This window comes from Mobula hypostoma, chromosome 8 (assembly GCF_963921235.1).
Source record: "Mobula hypostoma chromosome 8, sMobHyp1.1, whole genome shotgun sequence".
Lineage (NCBI taxonomy): Eukaryota > Metazoa > Chordata > Chondrichthyes > Myliobatiformes > Myliobatidae > Mobula > Mobula hypostoma.
In genome coordinates, this window is record NC_086104.1 from 64,720,894 (window position 1) to 64,747,743 (window position 26,850).

Below are 26,850 nucleotides of genomic sequence, written 5' to 3' on the forward strand. Positions count from 1 at the left end.
TTGGGGAAGTCCAGAATGAGGGGTCACAGTTTGAGGATAAAGGCGAAGCCTTTTAGGACTGAGATTAGGAAAAACTTCACACGGAGAGTGGTGAGTCTGTGGAATTCTCTGCCACAGGAAACATTTGAGGCCAGTTCATTGGCTATATTTAAGAGGGAGTTAGATATGGCCCTTGTGGCTAGGGGGATCAGAGGGTATGGAGGGAAGGCTGGTGCAGGGTTCTGAGTTGGATGATCAGCCATGATCATATTAAATGGCGGTGCAGGCTCGAAGGGCCGAATGGCCTACTCCTGCACCTATTTTCTATGTTTTCTATGTGAATTGAATTCTGTGGAATGTTCTTCCGCTGTTCCTGTAAGGTTTGTACGAGTGTCGGGTCAGCATCTCTTTTCAGTCTGGAAAGAAACAATGTTCTGTTGGATTAGGGTACAGTGTCTCAATTGTGCTGATCTCTCCTGCAAAATACGAGAACCTAGGAAAGGTTTGTGACTTATACATACATAATGCCTTAATAATTTATTGCTCTGGCATTTGTCATTGTGTGCAGCCTTCTTCAAGAGATGTTGCTGTAGCAAGCCAGGGTAAAATTATTTGTCTCTCTCCCCCCCCCCACCGCCCCCCAAACACCATGTATGGTCACTACAGTGCTGTTAGTCATGACAGTCTTGTGCAGGTAATTTATTTGTCATTTCTTCCTACTTTTAGCAGTTCTCTTTTTGTTTAGATGAATTATTTTTGCTGTGCCAAATGGCTGTGGTTTCTTTATCTACTTCAGAAGAGGCTGATTTTAAATATTATCTTAACCTGCATGTTCCACCTTGAAATGATTTATCTTCCTGATCAACGATGCAAGGCTGTCAAGGGACTGGCATCTAGTGTTTAATATATTTAGAAATTATTAAATATTAAAACCTATCTACTTGCACAAAGAATGCCATGGTATTGTGGGCCTGTAGATTTTGGATTGATATTTAAGTCACTGCAACTGTTAATCATTTCATGGGTCTAGATTTATTAGCTTCAAATAGCAATGATGGGGAAACTGTTTCAGTCTGCTGCAGTATGCGGTTTCCCTGTCCACGTGACATTTATGATAAGGATATTGACTGGGATCTTAAGTGCAAGAGGTTCTGCAGATACTGGAACTCTAGAGCAATACACACAATATGCTGGAGGAACTCAGCAGGCCAGGCGGCATCTCTGGGTGGGAATAAGCACCTGATGAAGGGTCTCAGCCCATCCTGACCTGCTGAGTTCCTCCAGCAGATTTATGTATTGACCTGGGATCTTTACATTTATGAGTAGCACACTGGAGTCACATCCTTCCCATTTTGTCCATATCCTGACCTTGTTTTATTATTATTCACTTCAATCCCTTGTGATACACCGTGGAAAGCATTTACCAACTTGGTCTTGATACTTGTCATTCTATATTCAAATCATAAACCTGACCTGTTATGGAAATCATTGGAAACATTATTTCTGTGTTCAGTTTTTCATACAGTGCAATGGAGAAGTATTTCAAGTTCAAGCTCAATTGTCATTCAGCCATACCCAATTGTACAACTAAATGAAACACAGTTCCTCCAGAGCCTAGGTGCAAAACACAGTACATAGCATCACACACAGCTCATGTAGGTAGTTATGATAGCACATGCAGTCACAAAAATAATACAGCCACAGAAAAAATAGTGTTAGCACAAGTCCCTGTGTGGCATGACCTAAGAATGACTATGCATGGGATGTTGTCCTGGAGCCATGTTTCTGCAGGAACAGGTACGCAGCAGTTCTTCATCTCACGCTGGTTCAGCCTACGAAGGCAAAATGGTTCATCTCACTCTGGGTCATGTCAGCTGCAGGCAATCTAGCTTCCCTTCCACGGAGTCTTTAAGTCTTCTATCCATGCAGTGCAATGATAAGGAAAGAGGCTTGTGAAAGGGTAGCCATAATTGTATGCATATTCCCTCATGTCTCAGTGCCAAAAGTGATCAAAGCATGTTTGTAGCGATCTCAGAAGTGAAAAAAAAAACACTACAGAGCAGCACTGGGAGGGCCACTCCCCAACCCAGCATGGATGATATTTCCAGCACACCAGATGCGCCTCTGTTCTCTCCCACACCACCTTCAGAACGTCCTCCCTGGGTGGCTGTAACAGGCGACACCATGGCATGCGTGCACAATCTGCACAACAACCAAGGCCACACAGCACCCCGGCTTGTCTGTCTCGCCAGTGAACTAGACTTGCCATATATTATATTGCCAGTGTCCTTCAGGGTCTTACAATGTTTGAAACAGACACGTACACATTTGCACCGTTTGTTGAACCTAGAGAGGCCACTGCAACGATGCACGTTGCTATCTTACTGGAAGAATGTTTAAAATATTTAAGCAATATTTAAATTTTTATCTAAAGTCAGTTATTGTTTATTTCTTTAAGTCTTCTATTCATATACTGCAGTGATAGGGAACGAGCCTTGTGAAAGGATAGCCATAATTGTATACATATTCCCTCATCTTAGTGCCAAAGGTGATCAAAGCATGATGTTTATAGCAATCTCTGAAGTGGAAAAAACATCTAGACTGCATTTGGCACATGGCTATAATGGCCCAGAGGAAATTTGGCAGATTGTTGAAATCCTGCTGACTGTTAAAGTTGTCTAGAGCAGTTTTTGGCATTAATGCTTTACAGCACGAGTTTCTAATTTAGCTTTGATGCAGAAAAAGGACTGCTCATGGAACACTAACATTTATTCAATGGAATTTTCCTGGAAATCTGGTCCAAATGGCATGCATTGTGTAAATAATGTCAATGGGCTTGTAGAATTATTTATCACAAGCATGTCTTTGAAAGTATTTTAATTGTTATAATGGGCCAAGAATCATTGGATAGAAATAATTGGACGAACCACAAACTGGACATGAACATATTTTAGACAATGTTTAAAGGAGTCATACACCATCGTTACTTATTTTTCAGTACATTTTACAAAATTAGTGGGGTTGCTAAATTCAGGCACTATGCCAGTAACTGTTTTGAACTCTGAAGTACTATTGAGTGAACTGGAGCTGGGATGAGATGGAAGGGTGGGGTGAGGGGGAAGTGTGGTCTGTAAAATAGCCAGTTAGAGGATGTATATCAGGGTGGTTTTAATGCATGTTTGACTAATGAAATTGTTTTATTAATAGTTGCATCATCTGTTTGGATGTCAAAGTTGCCTGGAGCAATGTTCATTTGCAATGTAGACATGTAATATTCCACTGAGAATTTTTGGAAGGAATGTAAATAGATGGTTGAAGAGGCAAATGGAGGTTGCCTTTTGTAGAGTGCATATGTTAACATTATACCGATGTTGCTATCTTTAGAGTTGAATTGTATGGTAATTTGTAGAGAATTCATAAAAAGAAGCTTGTATCAATCCTATTCCTAAAATATTTTAATGCTCATTTTGCATCCATTAAACATATTAAAACATAAAGACAACAGATTCTAGAAATATGAAATAAAATCAGAAAATGCTTCAGCTATTTGTTTTGCTAGGCAGCATCTATGCAGCGAGGAAGTGGGTGAAAGGTCATGGCCTTGTAATGTTAACTCACTATGTCTGTCCCTTGTTACTGTTCGATCTACGATCTTCGGTATTTTTGTGTTAGAAATGTTGCTATTAAACATGCTTGTTAAAAGACACTTAAACATGTAGATGGATAGGAAAGGTTTATAGGGATATGGACCATATCCAGGCAAATGCGAATTTGTTTGGCATGGACCATTTGTAACACAACATCTATCTCTGTGCTCAATGGCACTGTAATTCTGAAACTACTGTCATATGGTCATCAGCATCTAGTGAACTGAATATGTGTACAAGATGGGAGTCACTCGGGTAGAGCATTTCAATATTCCTGGAGTCACCAATAAGGAAATTTCCATGGCATTATAAATTATTTTCCTTGATAGAACTCTTGAGTAAGGAATATCAAAGCGAATATGTGTGCAAATGATTGAGTATATGTCTAGTTAATTTTTACCAGGGCTTCAAGATGAGAAGGTTGTATTTGAAGCATGTAAATGATTTGCCTAAATTCTAAACAAAAAAGTACTTGGACACCACCATGGTTCTGCTCTTGATATCTTACCAACCTCTCCATAATAGTATTTTATCAATTCCTTGCTCCCTCAAGTCTGAACAGTTGTTTGAAATTGTCATTGAAATATTGAATTACTGCCAATGTTCGTGCTTACAATCTTTGCACCACTATATTCCTTTCACAAGAGCCAGTTTAAGTAAGTTGAGGAATAGGAAAATTAGTTGGGAAATTGCATGAAGGAATAACTTGGGGTGCACTGTTAAAACTGCTCTATATATTAATGAATAACAGAAAGAGTTAATGATTTGAACCTTTCTGAAGGTCTAAAATTTATGGCTTTTTATTTCAATATAATTTCACTAATTTTTATTTCATGTTCACTTTTATGCTAGGACTTCACTGTTTTTGAAATGGAAGATCGTGTTATTAATGTTGTAAGTGTTCATTCTATTTATTTGCACTGCCAATGTTAAGTATTGAGGTAAAACAAACAATGTACCCTTGTCCCACAAGTTGAAACAATAGGAGAGCAAGGAAATTCACATATCAGCATGAATTCTGGCTACTTTTAGAGAAAGTACCCCTGGTGAACCCATGTGATTTCCACTACCAATTAACTCCTCTACAACAAAGACCAACTATTCCCAACATTAACAAATACATTACAAGTTGCCCATTTCATATTGTGTGCAGTACGATTTGGTAAACCCATCTATCAGCAATACTCGATAGAGTTTCTCCTATTTGTGTTCTAAGTAGAAGAAAATCTCAGTCATACTTTAATGGTTGATCCTAGTTCAAGATCTCTAATTCTATACTCTTATTTTCTAGTGAATTTCAAGAGCATATTGATGTTTTTAAATCGTGTGCTTCACAATAAAATCATGGCTGTTTTAAAATAACAGTAGTTAATTGTTACGTCATTGGATGTAGTTAAAGAAATTAAGCAATCATAGTATTATGCTACTTGCAGATGGCATGATTGTTTTACAATGGGACTTTACAGTTAAGGCATGCTATGTTAATAGTCTAAATTTATTTTACAAAATTGAAATATTACGTACTTTTCAAATTAGATTTGCCTAGCCTACCTCTCTGAACTTGCAGGATTTTTTTATACTTTATTGTCACCAAGCAATTGATACTAGAACGTACAATCATCACAGCGATATTTGATTCTGTGCTTCCTGCTCCCTGGATTACAAATCGATAGTAAATATTAAAAATTTAAATTATAAATCATAAATAGAAAAATGGAAAGTAAGGTAGTGCAAAAAAACCGAGAGGCAGGTCCAGATATTTGGAGGGTACGGCCCAGATTTGTTTTAATTTGGAAGATTATCTGAAGTATTAAATCTGGCACTTAGAATTCAAATTTGTGATACCTTCTGGATGCTTTTGATGAACATTTTCAATCTCATCTTCCCGTTACAGCATCATGATGAAAACAGCATAACATGCCAACATTGCTCTGCCTCTGGTTTTAGTAGCCTAATGTAATTAAAGCGCCTTTACAAATCTGAGTTGAGTCCGGTTGTTTATTCCTACATTTTATAAGACAGAAATTTATTTAGTAGGAAAATATTAGAGGACGGCAAACAAAACTATAAGCCAGCAGAGTTATAAAATACTAATGTTAATAGGAAAAATCTATCAGCTACATTTTACTAAATTATATTAGTATTTGAAGGTTTTTCACCCCCTCCTGTATTAGGATATTTGTTTTTGATCTGCTTCAGCTATACATCATAATTCAATTCTCTTTTTTTTCTAGTGTAAAGTTCTTCATGGTATTTGTGATCAAACAATTAGATCAACTTCAGATCCATTATTAAGCCAGAGTGCTTGTCTAGAGGAAGTTCAGTTGGTAAACATCAAACCAAATGAAGGATTGGTAAGTGGGCTTTTTACTTTCTCCAATATACTTTCTTGTCTATCATCCCTATCGTAGCTATTTTCATTTGTGTTTTTTCCACAAGTCTACCTTGTAAATGTATCCTACCTAGAATTATCTTTCATATTCCACAATCTTGCTCCAATCATCTTTATACCCTAAAAACACATTTCAGCTGCATTGCAGAAAAAAAGCAATTAGCTAGTTAGTAATATAACCATACAACCATATAACAATTACAGCACGGAAACAGGCCACCTCGGCTCTTCTAGTCCGTGCCGAACTCTTACTCTCACCTAGTCCCACTGACCTGCACTCAGCCCACAACCCTCCATTCCTTTCCTGTCCATATAGCTGTCCAATTTAACTTTAAACGACAACATCAAACCTGCCTCAACCACTTCTGCTGGAAGCTCGTTCCACACAGCTACCACTCTCTGAGTAAAGAAGTTCCCCCTCATGTTACCCCTAAACTTTTGCCCTTTAACTCTTCACTCATGTCCTCTTGTTTGAATCTCCCCCACTCTCAATGGAAAAAGCCTATCCACGTCAACTCTATCTATCCCCCTCATAATTTTAAATACCTCTATCAAGTTCCCCCCTCAACCTTCTACATTCCAAAGAATAAAGACCCAACTTGTTCAACCTTTCTCTGTAACTTAGGTGATGAAACCCAGGTAACATTCCCGTAAATCTTTCTCTGTACTCTCTCTATTTTGTTGACATCTTTCCTATAATTTGGTGACCAAAACTGTACACAATACTCCAAATTTGACCTCACCAATGCCTTGTACAATTTCAATATTACATCCCAACTCCTATACTCAATGCTCTGATTTATAAAGGCCAGCATACCAAAAGCTTTCTTCACCACCCTATCCACATGAAATTCCACCTTCAGGGAACTATGCAGCATCATTCCTAGATCCCTCTGTTCTACTGCATTCTTCAATGCCCTACCATTTACCATGTATGTCCTATTTTGTTTAGTCCTACCAAAATGTAGCACATCACATTTATCAGCATTAAACTCCATCTGCCATCTTTCAGCCCACTCTTCTAACTGGCCTAAATCTCTGTGCAAGCTTTGAAAACCTACTTCATTGTCCACAACTCCACCTATCTTAGTATCATCTGCATACTTACTCATCCAATTTACCACCCCATCATTCAGATCATTAATGTATATGACAAACAACATTGGACCCAGTACAGATCCCTGAGGCACACCACTAGTCACCAGCCTCCAATCTGACAAACAGTTATCCACCACTACTCTCTGGCATCTCCCATCCAGCCACTGCTGAATCCATTTTACTACTTCAATCTTAATACCTAACGATTGAACCTTCCTAACTAACCTTCCGTGTGGAACCTTGTCAAAGGCCTTACTGAAGTCCATATAGACAAAGAGTTACGAAATACACGTAGACTAAGATGTTAACTGTCCCGTGCTATCACCAGTGGGATCATCAGTTGATCTGCCACCTGTCTTCCGGAGTTTCGGCCCGCTTATGATCATGACTGCCTCAAGGTGGTAGGCCAGCAGTGCTAAAGCACCACCTCCCACTGGTGAGCTTAAAAACTTGGCATCTGCCTCTATCAGAGTTGTTGGTCACTTCCATCGAATAGATATTCTACTCTTCAGGTGTCTATGCAACTACTGAAGGGTTTGCAAAAGATGTATACATTGTCTGACTATCTGCCCCTCTGGACATAATTGGTCCATACCCATGCTGATCTTTTCCCTGCTGCCTCAGCTACAGCCCTGCTGGTTGACTTGATCTCTCTTCTAGTGAAGCCAAGGTCACGCAGCCACTTCTGGAGAGTAAACACAATAAACCCACGGCAGCCTACTTCGAATGGATAGCATGAGACCTTCCACCCTCTGTCTCTGCACTCTGATCTTAATTCTGCGTACTTCGTTAACTTGCGCTCATGGGCTTCATCGATGTTGTCTTCCCAGGGGACTGAGTTCACCAATAACCACTTCTCTATTGGTGTCAGACCATACGACTATATCTGGACGCAGTGTTGTGAAAGCTATTTGCTCCGGGAAACTGCCTCTCCCATCCAGGTCAACCTTGACACACCAATCGTTGGCTGAAGAAAATATGCTTGATCGTGAGCCTGTGCTGTACACCCTTGACTTGGAGCCTTCTTTCACAAATGATATGCGATGTTCTGTGCTGCATGGGGCATGAGATCATCCACCGCTTTACCCTCGTCAACTTTCCTAGTAACCTCTTCAAAAAAATTCAATAAGATTTGTCAAACATGACCTTCCACGCACAAATCCATGTTGACTGTTCCTAATCAGACCCTGTCTATCCAGATAATTATATATACAGTCATAGTAGTCATAGTCATACTTTATTGATCCTGGGTCAAATTGGTTTTCATTACAGTTGCACCATAAATAATTAAATAGTAATAAAACCATAAATAATTAAATTAAATAGTAATATGTAAATTATGCCAGGATATGTCCAGGACCAGCCTATTGGCTCAGGGTGTCTGACCCTCCAAGGGAGGAGTTGTAAAGTTTGATGGCCACAGGTAGGAATGACTTCCTATGATGCTCAGTGTTGCATCTCGGTGGAATGAGTCTCTGGCTGAATGTACTCCTGTGCCCACCCAGTACATTTTATGTAGTGGGTGGGAGACATTGTCCAAGATGGCATGCAACTTGGACAGCACCCTCTTTTCAGACACCACCGTCAGAGAGTCCAGTTCCATCCCCACAACATCACTGGCCTTACGAACGAGTTTGTTGATTCTGTTGGTGTCTGCTACCCTCAGCCTGCTGCCCCAGCACACAACAGCAAACATGATAGCACTGGCCACCACAGACTCGTAGAACATCCTCAGCATCATCTGACAGATGTGAAAGGACCTCAGTCTCCTCAGGAAATAGAGACGGCTCTGACCCTTCTTGTAGACAGCCGCAGTGTTCTTTGACCAGTCCAGTTTATTGTCAGTTTGTATCCCCAGGTATTTGTAATCCTCCACCATGTCCACACTGACCCCCTGGATGGAAACAGGGGTCACCGGTACCTTAGCTCTCCTCAGGTCTACCACCAGCTCCTTAGTCTTTTTCACATTAAGCTGCAGATAATTCTGCTCACACCATGTGACAAAGTTTCCTACCGTAGCTCTGTACTCAGCCTCATCTCCCTTGCTGATGCATCCAACTATGGCAGAGTCATCAGACAACTTCTGAAGATGACAAGACTCTGTGCAGTAGTTGAAGTCCGAGGTGTAAATGGTGAAAAGAAAGGGAGAGAAGACAGTCCCCTGTGGAGCCCCAGTGCTGCTGATCACTCTGTCGGACACACAGTGTTGCAAGCACACGTACTGTGGTCTGCCAGTCAGGTAATCAAGAATCCATGACACCAGGAAAGCATCAAACTGCATTGCTGTCAGCTTCTCCCCCAGCAGAGCAGGGCGGGTGGTGTTGAACGCACTGGAGAAGTCAACATCTCTAAGAATACTTTCCATCAATTTACCCACCACTGATGTCAAACTCACAGGCCGATAACTGCTAGGTTTACTCTTAGAACCTTTTTTAATACAATAGAACCACATGAGCAATATGCCAATCCTCCAGCACCATCTCTGTTTCTAATGACATTTGAAATATTTCTGTCAGAGCCCCTGCTATTTCCACACTAACATCCCTCAAGGTCCTAGGGAATATCCTGTCAGGACCCGGAGACTTATCCACTTTTATGTTCCTTAAAAGCACCAGTACTTCCTCTTCTTTAATCATCGTAGTTTCCATAACTTCCCTACCTGTTTCCCTTATCTTTCACAATTCAATATCCTTCTCCTTAGTGAATACCGAAGAAAAGAAATTGTTCAGAATCTCCCCCATCTCTTTTGGCTCCACACATAGCTGTCCACTCTGATTCTGTAAGGGACCAATTCTATCCCTCACTATCCTTTTGCTATTAATATAACTGTAGAAACCCTTGGGATTTATTTTCACCTTACTTGCCAAAGCAACCTCATATCTTTTAGCTTTTCTAATTTCTTTCTTAAGATTCTTTTTACATTCTTTATATTCCTCGAGCGCTTCATTTACTCCATGCTTCCTATATTTATTGTAGATGTCTCTCTTTTTCCGAAGCAAGTTTCAATATCCCTTGAAAACCATGGCTCGCTCAAACTTTTAACCTTTCTTTTCAACCTAACAGGAACATAAAGATTTTGTACCCTCAAAATTTCACCTTTAAATGACCTCCATTTCTCTATTACATTCTTCCCATAAAACAAATTGTCCCAATCCACTCCTTCTAAATCCTTTTGCATCTCCTCAAAGTTAGCCTTTCTCCAATCAAAAATCCAGACCCATCCTTCTCCATAACTATATTGAAACTAATAGCATTGTGATCACTGGACCTGAAGTGCTCCCCAACACATACCTCCGTCACCTGACCTATCTCATTCCCTAACAGGAGGTCCAACACTGCCCCTTCTGTAGTTGGTACCTCTCTGTATTGCTGCAAAATAATGACCCACTTTTGATTCCCAGTGAAAACCATTTTGACGTTGCTTATATGCATTTCCCCGATTTGCTATGACACTAAGAAAGAGCAACTGGCATAGTTGTTCAAACTTCTTCTGCCTTTAAAGTGTACTTCACCAATGTCCTTTCCATCCAAGCTTCTTGTGCTTCACTTGTTTTAAAAAGCAGGCTGTTTAATAAATTTGATCAACTTCATTTCTTATTTGTGATCTTTTACTAAGTGTGTAGTATGCAAGAAATGATCAAGGCAAGCTGGAATTTAAAGTAGCGTTTCATTTTTCTGAATTTTGGGACAAAGCTGTGTGTGTTAAGTTGTGAGGGAGTTGATAACTTGGGAACCTGCAGTTTCAAAGAGTACTCAAGAAAAGGGTATTTCCTTGTGTCTTTTCTGCCTGTGTTCTTGACAAATTAATTACTATGGTTTACCAGCATTTTTATTTCTAAATTAGAGAATTTTAATACTTTGTTCCTAATTTCAGTTTTGAAAATGTGTTGATTTTTTTTCTCACAGTTATATGTAATATCTCATTCTATGATGGTGTCAGTCATTTATAATACCCAACTGCCAGTATCTCAGAAAGCAAAACTGAAAAGAACCTTTTTTTCCACCCATTTCCCTGCTCTCTGTGTAAAATAACTAATGTTCGAGAGTTTCTGCAGAATGTATGCATTAAGTTAAATATTTTCAGAACTCTTGCGTGTGGCTGATACTCTGGCTCTTCGTTATGGTTCAAAAATGAAAGAAGTTCACAGCTGTACTTGCAATTCACATAGACCCTGATTGTATTAGGATATTGGGAAAGATCCAAATTGTCTGTGTGGAATTGCAACTTTATAGACTGAAAGAATTTTAGGTATCTGCATTGTTTCCATTATTTTCAATAGGACTTTTGTTTTAGTGACATTTGCAGGGAAGGTATTTTGATTAAGTAGCCTTTCGTTTTTCTGAATTTTGGGACAAAATTTTTTTGTGCTTTAGGAATGTTAAGTAAGGTGAATATAAATAATGGGGAAGCATATTCTTAGGATATCCAAAATTAAATGTACTGAATTTCATGCTAAACTAGTCAGTCCAAGACTTATTTGATTTTTTTTCAATTGCCAAGTCAAATTATGTGCTGAACCAGACTAGTTCTTGGGAAGGAACACCAAGTAAATCTGTAGCTCTGTGTATAATGATTCAAAGTGAAGAAAAGGGATAGCGATTAATTTCATTTCCATTCTTTGTGGGTAAACATTTAAAGAGGATTGAAAGCTATTGGTACTCACGATCATTGACAAAAACAAAAACAAAAACAGGACATATCAATCTGTAGGATTCACTCAGTCTTGGCCAAAAAAGACTAGCTAACATCTGTTTGGCATCCTGGGGTCTTGCCAAATTACTTTGGAGATCCAACACATATTCCACTAAGTATTATCTGAATGTTTTACTTCCATGGAGATTTTGAACTTTATAGATTTTGGAAAAATAAATAATTTGTCTGACAGGTGTTTTTAATCAAGCTTTTGTATGGATTGAATAATCATTTGGTTTCAGCGTTGCATGGCTTTATGTAAATTCCACTGGATAACTTTTCACATTGCATTAGGAGTGTGGGCCCAGTGATTGTCGGATAGGTGTGTTGACAAGGACTTGAAGGGAATAGTGCACTCTGTATTGATTCCATTAAATGTCCACAGCTTCAAGTTAAAGGGATAAAACATTATTTCACAAAATACTGAAGCAACTCAGCAAGAAAGCAGCCTCTATTGGCAGGAAATAAACAGTTGACATTTCAGCCCAAGACCATTCATCAGAACTGGAAAGGAAGGGGGCAGAAGTAGAATAGGAAGGTAGTAAGAAAGCGTGGTGGCATCAGCGCCAGACTTCAGAGCAAAGGCTCCCGAGTTCGAATCCAGCCGGCTCCCTTGCACACTTTCCATCCATGCTGGGCTGAGCGTCGAGCTAGCAACTCGACCTCATAAAAAGAAGAAAGCCTGCTAAAAAATTAAAAACACTGGCATCCCGATGACTCCACTTGGAGTTAATATCTATCTATCTATCTATCTATCTATATCTCCCTCTCCCTCTCCCTCTCCCTCTCCCTCTCCCTCTCCCTCTCCCTCTCCCAGTTTCTAGGCGATGGGTAGGACCATGTGAGGTGGGTGGTGGGGGAAGAGAGATTAAACAAGAAGCTGGAAGGTGATAGGTGGAACTGGTATAGGGCAGAAGAAGAAGAAATCTAATTGGAGAGGCCAATGAGCCATGAAATCAAGGGAAGAAGGAAGGTAGCCAGAGAGGTGAGAGGGTAACCAGAAATCTATTATTTTGTGTGTGTTGTGCATGATTTCCAGCATCTGTAGTATCTTTGTAATAACAAAATCACCTCCTTGTACTTGGTACGTAAATCTCTCCTTGCCTAGTGAAACAGTGCTCCTTAATTTTGAATCGAACCAGAAGGAAGGTCAGAAGGCAGCAACAGCACAAAACATACACTGAAGGGGAGCTTGAGTATAGACAATACTACCAGCATTATCCAAGTTGGCAATGTGCTGGAAGTCAGCTGACTTTGACATTGGGGTATGAGACAAACAAGAGAATAGCTTTATTGTCACAGATGTACATGTTGCATATTACCTGACAGCTTCTGATGACTGACTCCTGTGTTAACATTGAGAAGAATTTTCAGTGTATCTGTTGGGTTACAGTAGAGATTGAACTAACTTGGTACAGTGTAAGGGTGTGCTTTCTTGGTGCATTAGGTTCCAGTAACATCCCAGAGTTGTGCAGCTTGATAGGTTAATGGCCATTGTGTATAGGAGAGTGAGAGAATTCATGGGAATGTATGGAGAATAAAATAGGATTCACGTGTGCAAATGTGTGCTTAATGATCAGCATGGATTTGGTGGGTCAAAGGGCCTCCTTTTGTGCCATTTAACTCAGACTAAAAAGAGCTAAATAATCTCATAGGCAACAAGTTGAACCAAAACTCTTGCACTCCACCAAGGCCTTTGTGAATGCAGAGATCTCAACTTGAACCTAATCAAGGCCAGGCTGTTCCAAACACAAGCACTTATTAGCTCCATACTCTATCCAATTGTTGCAATAAATATAATATCTGACATATTTGAGAATGAAACAAAATTGATCAAAAGAAAGCCAGACGTGATTAAAATTCAGCAGGGCACCCTGCTAGGCTGAGGTCACTGAGTATAACCTGAAACCAAATATTTCATCAGAATATGCATCTGGCTCAAACCAGGGTGGGGGAAGAGGGTTTGGAAGCGAAACGGGCTTGGATTGGGCAGCTGAGCTATATGGTGTATGATGAGTCAACATCCAAGATCAATGGTGGTAATCCATAACCAAAAATGGTTTATCCTTGGGCAGCCAGAAAGTCTGCAAGGATAATCTTTCCAGGCCACTTGTTCTCAGCATCATTCACCATAGATTAGTATTCCACCATCTAACTGTTTCTGTTATCAAGGGGATATTGACTACGTGGCTGGTATATAATGCAGGTTTTTTTTCACTGTACCTTGGTATATGTGACAATAATAAACCAATTTACCAATTTTACTGAACAATCTACCCATGGTTATCTGTAAAATTACGTAAGTTATAAAGTGAATAACAGGATAATTTCTCAGTCCATTGCCACCGCCAGTTGCTGTCTAATGCAAAGCCATAACTCATTCATGCTGGAAGTGACAGCATCTCACACACTTGCACTGTTTGGCTCTGTGTAATTAATTAGTAGGTGTACATGTGCAGCAAGGCTTGGGCTAGTTATGTAACATATGTATACCATAAATTTATGAAGGATGATCATTATTATTCACAGTAGCGGTGATCTGTTGTATAATGTGGTGTTTTTTTGAATCCTTACAAAAGAGTTTGAGGATCAGCTAGAGGGACAGATCCACTAACACCAGCGTACTGGAGGAGGCCAACGTGAAACAGCGTTTCTACCTCAACAAACCAATACCAAATCTGATGGATAGGTCATGTTATTCATATGCATAACTCACATCTCCCCAAACAGAACCTTTACTCCCAGATGAAGGAAGGTTAGCAAGGACCTCATGGGCAAAGGAAATGCTTTGAAGATGCCATCAAATCAACATGAAGAAATGCAAGATTATATCTGAATTGGAAGGACATGGCACTCAATGGACACATCTGGAGGAAATCTATTGGAGGGAGCTGTGCGAAATGAGAACGACCTCCATTGTGCCACAGCGAATAAGTGGCAGCTTTGAAAGGAAGAACTGAATAACCAGAAGACACAACTACCCTGACTGCACAGGAATGTGTGGATCCTTGATTGGCCTCTACAGCCACCGGAGAGAATAGACAACCGACAACCCCCTTAGAAGAACATCATACTCATGCCGCGTGATCGCACTACTACTACTACAGCTAATGCAGCATGGACAATGTCAGATCTCGCACTGTCAGCATCTTTCTTTAAATGCCTGTTATCAACCTTTTCATATGGCTGGATCAAAATCTTCATCTCACTTTCTCTCTCCCCATCACAGTGTAGGAACACATTCATCTCTCATACAGAAGCAGTTCACAGATACCTCTCACTTTAAAGAAAAATATGGAAGTTATTATTTCACCAAAGTTATTATGGGTGGAGGGGCAGGTAGTTTTGAGGAAGTAGAGTTACAACAGTGAGAAAAGTTTAAAAGGAGACTGCTTTATAGAACGGGCGTTGGATGAGCAGGCTTCAACAATAACGCACTGAGGTGAGGTAGGTTGCATTTGTAGAATACAGACAGAAAGTATGTGTGTGAGGCCAATGTTCTGTGCTCGGTGTCAGATGTGGGAAGTCCTGGAGACTCCCAGACTCCTTATCAACCACATTTGCGCCAGCTGCATCGAGCTGCGGCTCCTTAGGGACCGTATTAGGGAACTGGAGATGCAGTTCAATGACCTTCGTCTGGTCAGGGAGAGTGAGGAGGTGATACATAGGCATTGTAGGCAGGTAGTCACACCCGGGCCTTGGGAGACAGAGAAGTGGGTAACAGTCAGGAGAGGGAAGAAGAGAAGTCAGATGCTAGAGAGTACTCCTGCGGAAAGAAAGAGGATAGTAGCAGTGATAGGGGACTGTAGTTAGGGGGTCAGACAGGCGATTCTGTGGACACAGGAAAGAAACACGGATGGTAGTTTGCCTCCCAGGTGCTAGGGTCTGTGATGTTTCTGATGGCGTCCACGATATCCTGAAGTGAAGTAGGAAGGAGAACAGCCAGAGGCCGTAGTACATATTGGTACCAATGATATAGGTAAGAAAAGGGAGAAGGTCCTGAAAACAGACTATGGGGAGTTAGGAGGGAAAGTGAGAAGCAGGACCTCAAAGGTAGTAATCTCGGGATTAATGCCTGTGCCACGTGACAGTGAGTACAAGAACAGAAATGAGGTGGAGGATAAATATGTGGCTGAGTGATTGGAGCAGGCGGCAGGGATTCGGATTTCTGGATCATTGGGACCTCTTTTGGGACAGGTGTGACCTGTACAAAAAAGACTGGTTGCACTTGAATCCCAGGGGGACCAATATCCTGGTGGGGAGGTTTGCTAAGACTATTGGGGAGAGTTTAAACTAGAATTGCCGGAGGGTGGGAACTGAACTGAATAGAGAAAACTTTGAGACAGTGCGAGAGGGAGGATAGGCAGGTGATAGAGAAGGGTCGCACTCAGACCGATGGTTTGAGATGTGTCTATTTCAATGCAAGGAGTATTATGAACAAAACAGATGAGCTTAGAGCGTGGATCAGCACTTGGAGCTATGATATTGTGGCCATTACAGAGACTTGGATGGCTTAGGGGCAGGAATGGTTACTTTGAGTGCCATGCTTTAGATGTTTCAGAAAGGACAGGGAGGGAGGCAAAAGAGGTGGGGGAGTGGCACTGTTGATCAGAGATAGTGTCACAACTGCAGAAAAGGAAGAAGTCATGGAGGGATTTTCTGCAGAGTCTCTGTGGGTGGAAGTTAGGAACAGGAAAGGGTCAATAACTCTACTGGATGTTTTTTATAGACCACCCAATAGTAACAAGGACATTGAGGAGCAGATATGGAGACAGATTCTGGAAAGGTGTAATAATAACAGAGTTGTCATGGTGGGAGATTTTAACTTCCCAAATGTTGATTGGCATTTCCCTAGAGTAAGGGGTTTAGATGGAGTGGAGTTTGTTAAGTATGTTCAGGAAGGTTTCCTGACACAATATGTAGAAAAGCCTACCAGAGAAAAGGCTGTCCTTGATCTGGTATTGGGAAATGAACCTGGTCGGGTGTCAGATCGCTCAGTGGGAGAACATTTTTGAGCTAGTGATCACAATTCTATATCTTTTACCAAAGCATTGGAGAGGGATAGGAACAGACAAGTTAGGAAAGCGATTAATTAGAGTAAGAGGAAATATGAGGCTATCAGGCAGGAGCTTGGAAGCATAAATTGGGAACAAATGTTCTCGGGGAAATGTACAGAAGAAATGTGGCAAATGTTCAGGGGATATTTGCGTGGAGTTCTGCATAAGTACGTTCCAATGAGACAGGGAAAGGATGGTCAGGTACAGGAACCATGGTGTACAAAGGCTGTTGTAAATCTAGTCAGGAAGAAAAAGAAGAGCTTACAAAAGGTTTAAAAAAAAACTAGGTAATGATAGAGGTCTAGAAGATTATAAGGCTAGCAGGAAGGAGCTTAAGAAAGAAATTAGGAGAACCAGAAGGGGCCACAAAAAGGCCTTGGCGAACATGATTAAGGAAAACCCCAAGGCATTCTACAGGTATGTGAAGAGCAAGAGGGTAAGATGGTGAGAGAATAGGACCAATCAAATGTGACAGTACAAAAGTGTGTGTGGAACCGGAAGTGATAGCAGAGATACTTAATGAGTACTTTGCTGCAGTATTCACTGCGGAAAAGGATCTTGGCGATTGCAGGGATGACTTGCAGCGGACTAAAAAGCTTGAGCATGTAGATATTAAGTAAGACGATGTGCTGGAGCTTTTGGAAAGCATCAAGTTGGATAAGTCACGGGGACTGGACGAGATGTACCCCAGGCTACTATGAGAGGTGAGGGAGGAGATTGCTGAGCCTCTGGCAATGATTCTTGCATCATCAATGGTGATGGGAGAGGTTCTGGGAGATTGGAGGGTTGCAGATGTTGTTGGCTTATTCAAGAAAGGGAGTAGAGATGGCCCAGGAAATTATACACCAGAGAGTCTTACTTCAGTGGTTGGTAAGTTGATGGAGAAGATCCTGAGAGGCAGGATTTATGAACATTTGGAGAGGCTTAATATGATTGGAAATAGTCAGCATGGCTTTGTCAAAGGCAGGTCGTGCCTTATGAGCCTGATTGAAATTTTTGAGGATGTGACTACACACATTGATGAAGGTAGAGCAGTAGATGTAGTGTATATGGATTTCAGCAAGGCATTTGATAAGGTACCCCATGCAAGACTTATTGAGAAAGTAAGGAGGCATGGGATCCAAGGAGACATTGCTTTGTGGATCCAGAACTGGCTTGCCCACAGAAGTTAAAGAGTGGTTCTAGACAGGTCATATTCTGCATGAAGGTCGGTGAGCAGTGGTGTGCCTCAGGGATCTGTTCTGGGACCCCTACTCTTCATGATTTTTATAAACTACCTAGGTGAGGAAGTGGAGGGATGGGTTAGTAAATTTGCTGATGACACAAAGGTTGGGGGTGTTTTATATTGTGTGGAGGGCTGTCGGAGGTTACAGCGGGACATTGATAGGATGCAAAACTGGGCTGAGAAGTGGCCGATGGAGTTCAACCCAGATAAGTGTGAGGTGGTTCATTTTGGTAGGTCAAATATGATGGCAGAATATAGTATTAATGGTTAGACTCTTGGCAGTGTGGAGGATCAGAGGGATATTGGGTTCCGAGTCTATAGGGCACTCAAAGCTGCCGCACAGGTTGACTCTGTGGTTAAGAAGGCATATGGTGCATCGGCCTTCATCAATCGTGGGATTGAGTTTAGGAGCCAAGAGGTAATGTTGCAGCTAATTAGGATTCTGCTCAGACCCCACTTGGAGTTCTGTGCTCAGTTCTGGTCACCTCACTACAGGACGGATGTGGAAACCTTAGAAAGGGTATAGAGGAGATTTACAAGGATGTTGCCTGTATTGGGGAGCATGCCTTATGAGAATAGGTTGAGTGAACTTGGCCTTTTCTCCTTGAAGCGACAGAGGATGAGAGGTGACCTGATAGAGGTGTATAAGATGACAAGAGGTATTGTTCATTTGGATAGTCAGAGGCTTTTTCCCAGAGCTGAAATAGCTAGCATGAGAGGACACAGTTTTAAGGTGCTTAGAAGTAGGTGCAATGGAAATGTCAGGGGTAAGTTTTTTTATGCAGAGAGTGGTTAGTGCGTGGAATGGGGTGGTGGATGTGGATATGATAGGGTCCTTTAAGAGACTCCGGGATAGATACATGGAGCTTAGAAAAATAGAGGGCTATGGGTAACCCATGTTCGGCTCAGCTCTGTGGGCCTGTAGGTTTTCTATGTTTCTATGAGATGCCACAGAAGGACTTGGACAGATGAAGAGAATGGGCAAAGAAATGGCAAATAGCGTTGGGAAGTGTATGGTCATGCACTTTGGTGGAAGAAATGAAAGGGCTGACTATTTTCTAAGTGGAGAGAAAATACAAAAATCTGAGGCACAAGGGGACTTGGGAGTCTATGTGCAGGATTCCCCAAAGGTTAATTTGCAGATTGAGACTTTGATGACGAAGGCAAATGCAAAGTTCACATTCATTTCAAGAGGACTAGAATATAAAAGGAAGGATGTAATGTTGAGACTTTATTAAGCACTGGTGAAGCCTCACTTGGAATATTCTGAGCAAGTTTGCGCCCCTTATCGTAGAAAGGCTGTACTGAAGCTGGAGAGGGCTGAAAGGAGATTTACAAGGATGATTCCAGGAGTGAATGGCTCTTCGTATGAGAACATTTGATGACCCTGGGACTTTATTCACTGGAATTTAAAAGAAGGGGTGACTTAATTGAAATTCATCGATGGTGAAAGGCCTTGATGGAGTGGAAGTGGAGAGGATGTTTCCTATGGTGGGAGTGTAAGACCAGAGGACACATTCTCAGAAAAGAGGGGTGTCCTATTAGAATGGAGATGAGGAGGAATTTCTTTAGCCAGAGAGTCGTGAATCTGTGGAATTCTGTAAAGGCTTAAGTTTTATGTATATTTAAGGCAGTTGTTGATAGATTCTTGATTGGTCAAGGCATGAAGGGTTACTTTATTGTCACCAAACAATTGATACTAGAGCGTACAATCATCACACTGATAGGTGATTCTGCACTTCCCGCTCCCTAGAGTACAAATTGATAGTAAATATTAAAAATTTAAATTATAAATCATAAATAGAAAATGGAAAAGGGGAAGTAAGGTAGTGCAAAAAACAGAGAGGCAGGTCCAGATATTTGGAGGGTACGGCCCAGATCTGGGTCAGGATCCGTTCAGCAGTCTTATCACAGTTGGAAAGAAGCTGTTCTCAAATCTGGCCGTACGAGTCTTCAAGCTCCTGAACCTTCTCCCGGAGGGAAGAGGGACGAAAAGTGTGTTGGCTGGGTAGGTCGTGTCCTTGATTATCCTGGCTGCACTGCTCCGACAGCGTGCAGGGTAAAGTGAGTCCACGGACGGAAGATTGGTTTGTGTGATGTGCTGGGCTGTGTTCACAATCTTCTGCAGCTTCTTCCGGTCTTGGACAGGACAACTTCCATTCCAGGTTGTGATGCACCCTAGAAGAATGTTTTCTACGGTGCATCTATAAAAATTAGTGAGGGTTTTAGGGGACAGGCCAAATTTCTTTAGTTTTCTCAGGAAGTAAAGGCGCTGGTGGGCCTTCTTGGCAGTGGACTCTGCTTGGTTCGACCAAGTCAGGTCATTTGTGATATTGACCCCGAGGAACTTAAAGCTTTTGACCTGTCCCACTTGCGCGCCACGGATGTAAATGCGGTCGTGCGGTCCGCTACTCCTTCTGAAGTTAACAACCAATTCCTTTGTCTTGCTGACATTGAGCGATAGGTTATTATCTTCGTACCATGCCACCAGGTTCTTAATTTCTTCTCTGTACTCAAACTCATCATTACCCGAGATACGGCCTACAATTGTTGTGTCATCATCAAACTTGTATATTGAGTTCGATGGAAACTTGGCTACACAATCATGGGTGTACAGTGAGTACAACATGGGGTTGAGTACACAGTCTTGTGGGGCACCAGTGCTCAGAGTGATTGTAGAGGAGAGCTTGTCCCCTATTTTTACAGCCTGGGGAGAAGGCAGGAGTTTGGGGCTGAGAGGAAAATGGATTTGCTATGTTGAAATAGCGGAGCAGACTTGTGGCCTATTTCTGCTCCTGTATCTTATGGACATGAAAATTTTGACTAAGTTTAACATGGAGGCAGAAATATTGTCCTTGGTTCTTTGTTAAACATGCATGACTGCTTCAAATGTAATCTACTTCTGAAATCTGGTTCTATGGAGTACAATGTGCAGTGTTGTTACACAGGCACAAAATATGTCAAGGTGATTATCTTTGAGTTCAGCTACTTCTGTTTTTGAATTTTTAAACTTTATTTTGGAAAATGTTTGCGCCAAACTGCACCAGTGAAAATGATTTGAAAGTTCTTTCATTCATTTTTCTTTTTCAAGTGCAAGTTAACAGAAATCAATTGCTATTGAGACAATCTGCTGGCAGTGATGGTTGACTCCCAGATTTTAAAATTGCAAGGATTCTTAGAGACAACATTATCTTTTGCAAGAACTATCAACATTGCAAATCTCATAAACCTGATACTTAATATTTAATCCATTTTACCAAGGAACCTGCCTAGGCTTGATGTTTGTAACGCTAAGAATTTTTGGAATCTGCATGCTTTCTTTGCATTTGAGGAGCAGCTTTTAAATGTGATATATTGTTCACTAGATGGTGATTATTTGAATACATTGTACCAATGAGTTCAATGTACAGTTCAAGAAAAGGTTTGTGAGCCCTTTCCAATTACCTGGTTTTCTGCATTAATTACTCCTAAAATGTAGTCTGAAATGTCCTGAGGTAATTAAGAAGGTCAATGAATTGTTGGACTTTATTAAATGTGTTATAGAATATAAGTGAGGAATAGAATTTTGCATGGCATTGGTGAGACCCTATGGTCCTATGCATAGTTTTGGTCTCCATATTTAAGGATGTAATTCCATCGCAGACTGTGCACAGGAAGGTTCATTTTGTTAATCCTATATTGAAAAAAGATTGGTAGTATGTAGAGAAGCTCATTCCCAGTGTGGACCTTGACAGGATTTTTCCCCAGTGGAGATATCTGGAAATAAGGTGTACAATTTAAGAAAGAGATCTCCTGTTCATGATCAAGATTAGGAGAGATTTCTGAGAACTATGTCCTTGGAGTTCTCTACCCTTGCATGCTGTGGAATGTCCTTTAATTTCCACTTGTTTTTGCTCTATTATATGCCCTCTCTTTGGCTTTTATGTTGGCTTTAACTTCTCTTGCCAACCATTGTTGTGTCATCCTGCCCTTAGAATATTTCTTCTTTGGCATGTATCTGTCCAGTGTCTTCTGAATTGCTGCCAAAAACTCCAGCCATTGCTGCTCTGCTGTCATATGCTAGTTCCACTTCCAAACAATTCTGGTCAACTCCTCTCCAGTGCCTCTATTTCCCTTTACTCCACTGTAATACTGGTACATCTAACTTTAGTTTCTCATTCTCAAATTGCAAGATGAAATCTATCATATTATGATCACTGGCCCCAAAGGGTTCTTTTACCTTAAGCTCTCTAATCAATTCTGGTTCATTGCTCAACACCCTTAGTGGGCTCAGCCGTGAGCTGCTCTAAAGAGTCATGTTGTAGGCATTCTACAAATCCCCCCTTTTGGGATCTCGCACCAACCTGATTTTCCCAATCTACCTGCATATTGAAATCCCCCATGAGTGTCATCATTACCCTTTTGGCATGCATTTTCTATCTTCTGTTGTCGTTTGTAGTCCACACCTTTGCTACTGTTTGGAGGTCTGTACATAACTCCCATCAGGGTATTTTTAATGCTTTAATTAAATAATGCTTCAAGACCTTATTAATGTTAGCCTTTCTGATATATACACATTAGGGGTATGGTTAGTTTGAGTTAAAGTTCAGTTTTTGGCATTGAACCTCAAGGGGGCTTTTTTGCGCTGAAGTGCATGACTGTGCTAAAAGCACTAAGTTGTGAAGACTACTTGGTCAGCATTGTTTGTCTTTATTACTATAGGTATAGATTATAGATTACAGCATTATAGGTATAGATATGTGAAGTATAGTGTAAAAGATGTTTTCTTCATGATGAGAAAATCAGAATTGTGGTTATTTTCACTGAAAGATGTCATGGAATTTGTTGTTTTGCAACAGCAGTACCAGTGCAATACATGTTTAAAAACTACTGTAAGTTGCAATAAGAAATATTAAAGTTAAGTACTGTAAAAAGTGCAGTAGTGTTCATGGCTTCATGGTCCGTTCAGAGCTGATGGCACAGCTTCTCCTTGGCAATGAGTGTGTGTCTTCAGTGTCATGTAATGAAAAGAGAGATGGTGAGTGTCATTAATGATGGGCCATTATTGGTCAATGAAACAACCAATACATTTTGCCTATTCTTCTGTTGAGAAGGTGATCATGAGTTGCCTGGAGCTGGTTATACACCCAGCAGCAGTGCTGCATAACAATACTTTTTTCCAGGTAAAGGTCACGTGCATGCCTTGCAGTAGGATTTATTGACTCTTGGGTTTCCTTGACAGTAGGGAACTTGGGTCTCGAATGGGCTGCTAGTATAAGTGAGTGTCTACAGTATATTTTGTAGATAATGCAGCAGCAATGCTCAGAAAGGAAGTGAATATGTTAGGGGGTCAATCAAATTGTCATCTTTGTCCTAGATGTTGTGTTGAGCTGTTTGAGTATTAATGAAGCAGCAGTCATTCATCAAATTTAAGAATATTATAAAATATTTTGCTGATTTTCTTGAATAAAGATCCTGGCTGTGTAAACCCATGTTCCTACGGATACATGTATGGTGTTCTGTCGAAACTAATGCAAGCAAGCCTTGTCCATTTATATTACCTCTTCCTGTTATTTTATTCCCTCCCTTCCCTGAAACAAATTTTATCCTTTTGATATTTAAACCCTCAAGATGTAGAGCTCGACTCCTTGTACTCCAACTACAGAATGGACAATGTTGTGCTGGAATGGCTTTGTTGGTTTCTAATCAATCCAATTGACTTTTCCTTTTATTTTTCTAGGGCATGTATATTAAATCAACCTATGATGGATTACACATTGTAACTGGCACAACTGAAAATGTAAGAAAGATGCTTGGTCTTTCAATCTTTTTGACAGCAATCATGAATGCATTAATAGGTCTAAAGTTCAAAGTTTTTTGGTCACATAGCCAAGTGATGGCATCTGAGGTAAAGATCAGAATACTGGTGTATCCTTCAACCTTGGGTGTCTGCTCGGTAACCAATTTCATAGCTCAGAAAGGGCATTAACAGAGTAGTTTTAAATAGTTACCATCTGGTTAGTGTCTTTCTATCTCAAAGCTATACTTTGTGTATTCCTTAACATAATTATGAAGGAAGGTGGAACTGAATATCAAGATAAATGATGCAAGAAAATGTGAATATTCTGGTATGCGAGGAGTAACTTCACTGCTTCAAGGAGGCAGTCATCATTAACTTTTTAACCATTTCAATTCTGTTTTACAGTCACCTGCTGATAGAACAAGGAAGATTCATGCTGGTGATGAGGTGATTCAGGTGAACCAGCAGACTGTTGTAAGTACTGACCAAACAAATGTAACACTGATTTATTCAGATCATTTGAAGCTGAAAATAACTGAATTGATCTGCATTCTCTGTTTATCAAGTCATCTGAAAGAAACTCCGAAAATGCAGGAGTGTAATATTTTCTTACCTGGATAACAGTAAAGGATAGTGAGTTCCAAAGCACAATCTCCTTTTCAGTTGCACAAAATTTCAGTGTCACCAGAATTCAAGTTTTCTGTTTGTAATAGTGGACAGCTAGGCAAGTTAAATAATAATTATTTACAGCCTTACATATTTAATTTTGTCCAGGATTATGCAGAGAGTCATTATCTTGTACATAATTCTCTCAAAACTTGCTGGAGACCAGACTTTTAGTGGCTTGTGTCAGCTTGCTGGTATAGGAGAACAACACTGGTATGTTGTTTAATCTTGGTTATGAGAGGGGTTGCTCTTTTATTTTCCAAGTAACTGATTGGCATTGAGAAGTTGCATTCTGCAGTTTTTAACCAGGCATTAGCATTTAAATATCTGATTAACTTGTATCTTATAAAGAAAACTGATGCTACCTACTTAATAGCTTAATGCCCTGCCTTATGTAACAGACATGGATGGACCCCAGAATGAATATCTGATCTTTGTCAGGGCTGTGTTTAAGTTACTGAGTTTGGCCTCTGTACTTCTGCCAAGTGAGGAAGCAGTGAGAATAAGAAGGAGATTAAAACAAGATTCTCTTCCTGATTTACATATCAGTTACTTATTTTTGGCTGTATTTGTTTGGAGTTGCTTAGTGTGGAATCAAATACACTCATTGGCATTCCTTCCATTGCTTAATCACATGAGAATTCAGTGGAATTGATGGCTTTATGGCAAAGTTTGTGGATGATACAAAGATAGGTGGAGGGGTTGGTAGTGCTGAGGAAGCAATGAAATTGCAGCTGGATTTAGACAAATTGGAAGACAGGGCAGAAAAATGGCAGATGAAATAGTGCTGAGAAATGTACAATAATGCATCAAGATAAAAGGGCAGTGGGAGAAGTTTCAAACATTAGAGCTGCAGAGGCACTTAGGAATCCTTGTGCAAGACTACCAGAAGGTCAAACTACAGGTTGAGTCTATGGTAAAGAAAGCAAATGCAATGTTGGCATTTATTTCAAGGGGATTAGAATATAAAAGCAAGGGGATAATGCTGAGCCTTTATAAAACACTAGCCTGGCTTAAGAGTATTGTCAACAGTTTTGGGCCCCATACCTCAGAATGGATGTGTTGTCATTGGAGAGAGTATAGAGGAGGTTCACAAGGATGATTTCGGGAATGAAGGGGTTAATCTGTGAGGAGCATTTGGCAGCTTTAAGCCTGTACTCACTGGAATTTAGAAGAATGTGGGGGAGGGGATCTCATTGAAACCTACTGAATGTTGAAAGGACTAGATAGGGTGGATGTGGAGAGGATGTTTCCTATGGTGGGGTATCCAGAACTAGATGGCACAACCTCAAAATTGAGGGGCGACCTTTTAGAACAGGGGTAAGGAGGATTTTTTTTCTAGCCAGAGAGTAGCGAATCTGTGGAATGCACTGCTAGGTCTGTGGGAGTATTTAAAGCAGAAGTTGATAATTTCCTGATCGGTCAGGGCACCAAAGGATATGGCAAGAAGGCAGATCTATGGGGTTGAGTGGTATTCGGGATCAGCCATGATGGAGCAGACTTGATGGGCTGAATGGCCTAATTCTGCTCCTCTGTCTTATGGTCTTGTGAGAGGTGGCAAATGTGTTCTTGAAATGTGCCTCCCCAGCTCAGTTTAGTTTGTATTGCGCACCTTACACCAGTGTCCTTTTAAAATATGTATTGACCTTAGTTGATGGTAACATTGGGGGAGGGGGTCCAGAATTCGGGGGCTTGACTTAGGTGAGTATGGCAAGACTTGAAGGGACTCAAGTGGGAACTTGTTTCACACATTTGGAAGGTATATGGAGTGAACTGCCAGAGAAGGTCATTGAGACAGATAAAATAGTATAATTTAAGAAGCATAGTTGCATGGAAGGACAGGGATTGGAGGGATATGGGCTGAATTAGGAAAATCTGACAGAGGCTCGGTCTGCACTGGCTAGTATGGACTCATTGGGCTGAAGGGCATGTATTGTTCTATGAATATTATTTATTATATGAAATTGAAAGCAGCTTTAAATACAAATGATTGGCACATGACCATTTCCCAAATGTAAGCATAATAATATGCTCATTCTGTACCTAAAGAATTTTAGTTCACAAATGACCTGAACTTGCAACAAGTAGGAGTAGATGGGGACAGACCTGACAGCTGCTGTTATGCTAGGGATAATTGGGGATGTTCTGCTGGATGTTTGTATAGATCACAAGCCAATTGAATGTTTAAAATCCTTAACACCTTTTTTCTTTAACCTCACCACCACCCCATGTCCCCATTATAAAACGTTTCTCACTCTGACTTTGAATATCCTGTCATCTTTTTGGTGTATACAGCAAGCTTTCAATACACTTG

The 26,850-nt window shown here is 40.7% G+C and overlaps 1 protein-coding gene across 3 annotated transcripts in view; it reads left to right on the top strand.

Annotated features, from left to right (window-relative positions):
• cnksr3 (cnksr family member 3) overlaps positions 1–26,850 on the top strand; it is a 125,835-nt gene that overhangs the window by 74,719 nt on the left and 24,266 nt on the right. For 2 of the 3 annotated variants that reach the window (XM_063055996.1, XM_063055997.1), the window contains exons 5-8: positions 4,479–4,520; positions 5,861–5,980; positions 23,811–23,870; positions 24,276–24,344. In XM_063055996.1, coding sequence (XP_062912066.1) covers positions 4,479–4,520; positions 5,861–5,980; positions 23,811–23,870; positions 24,276–24,344 — 291 coding nt within the window. The remainder of the gene's footprint in view (positions 1–4,478; positions 4,521–5,860; positions 5,981–23,810; positions 23,871–24,275; positions 24,345–26,850) is intronic. The other variant, XM_063055998.1, reaches the window with a different exon arrangement.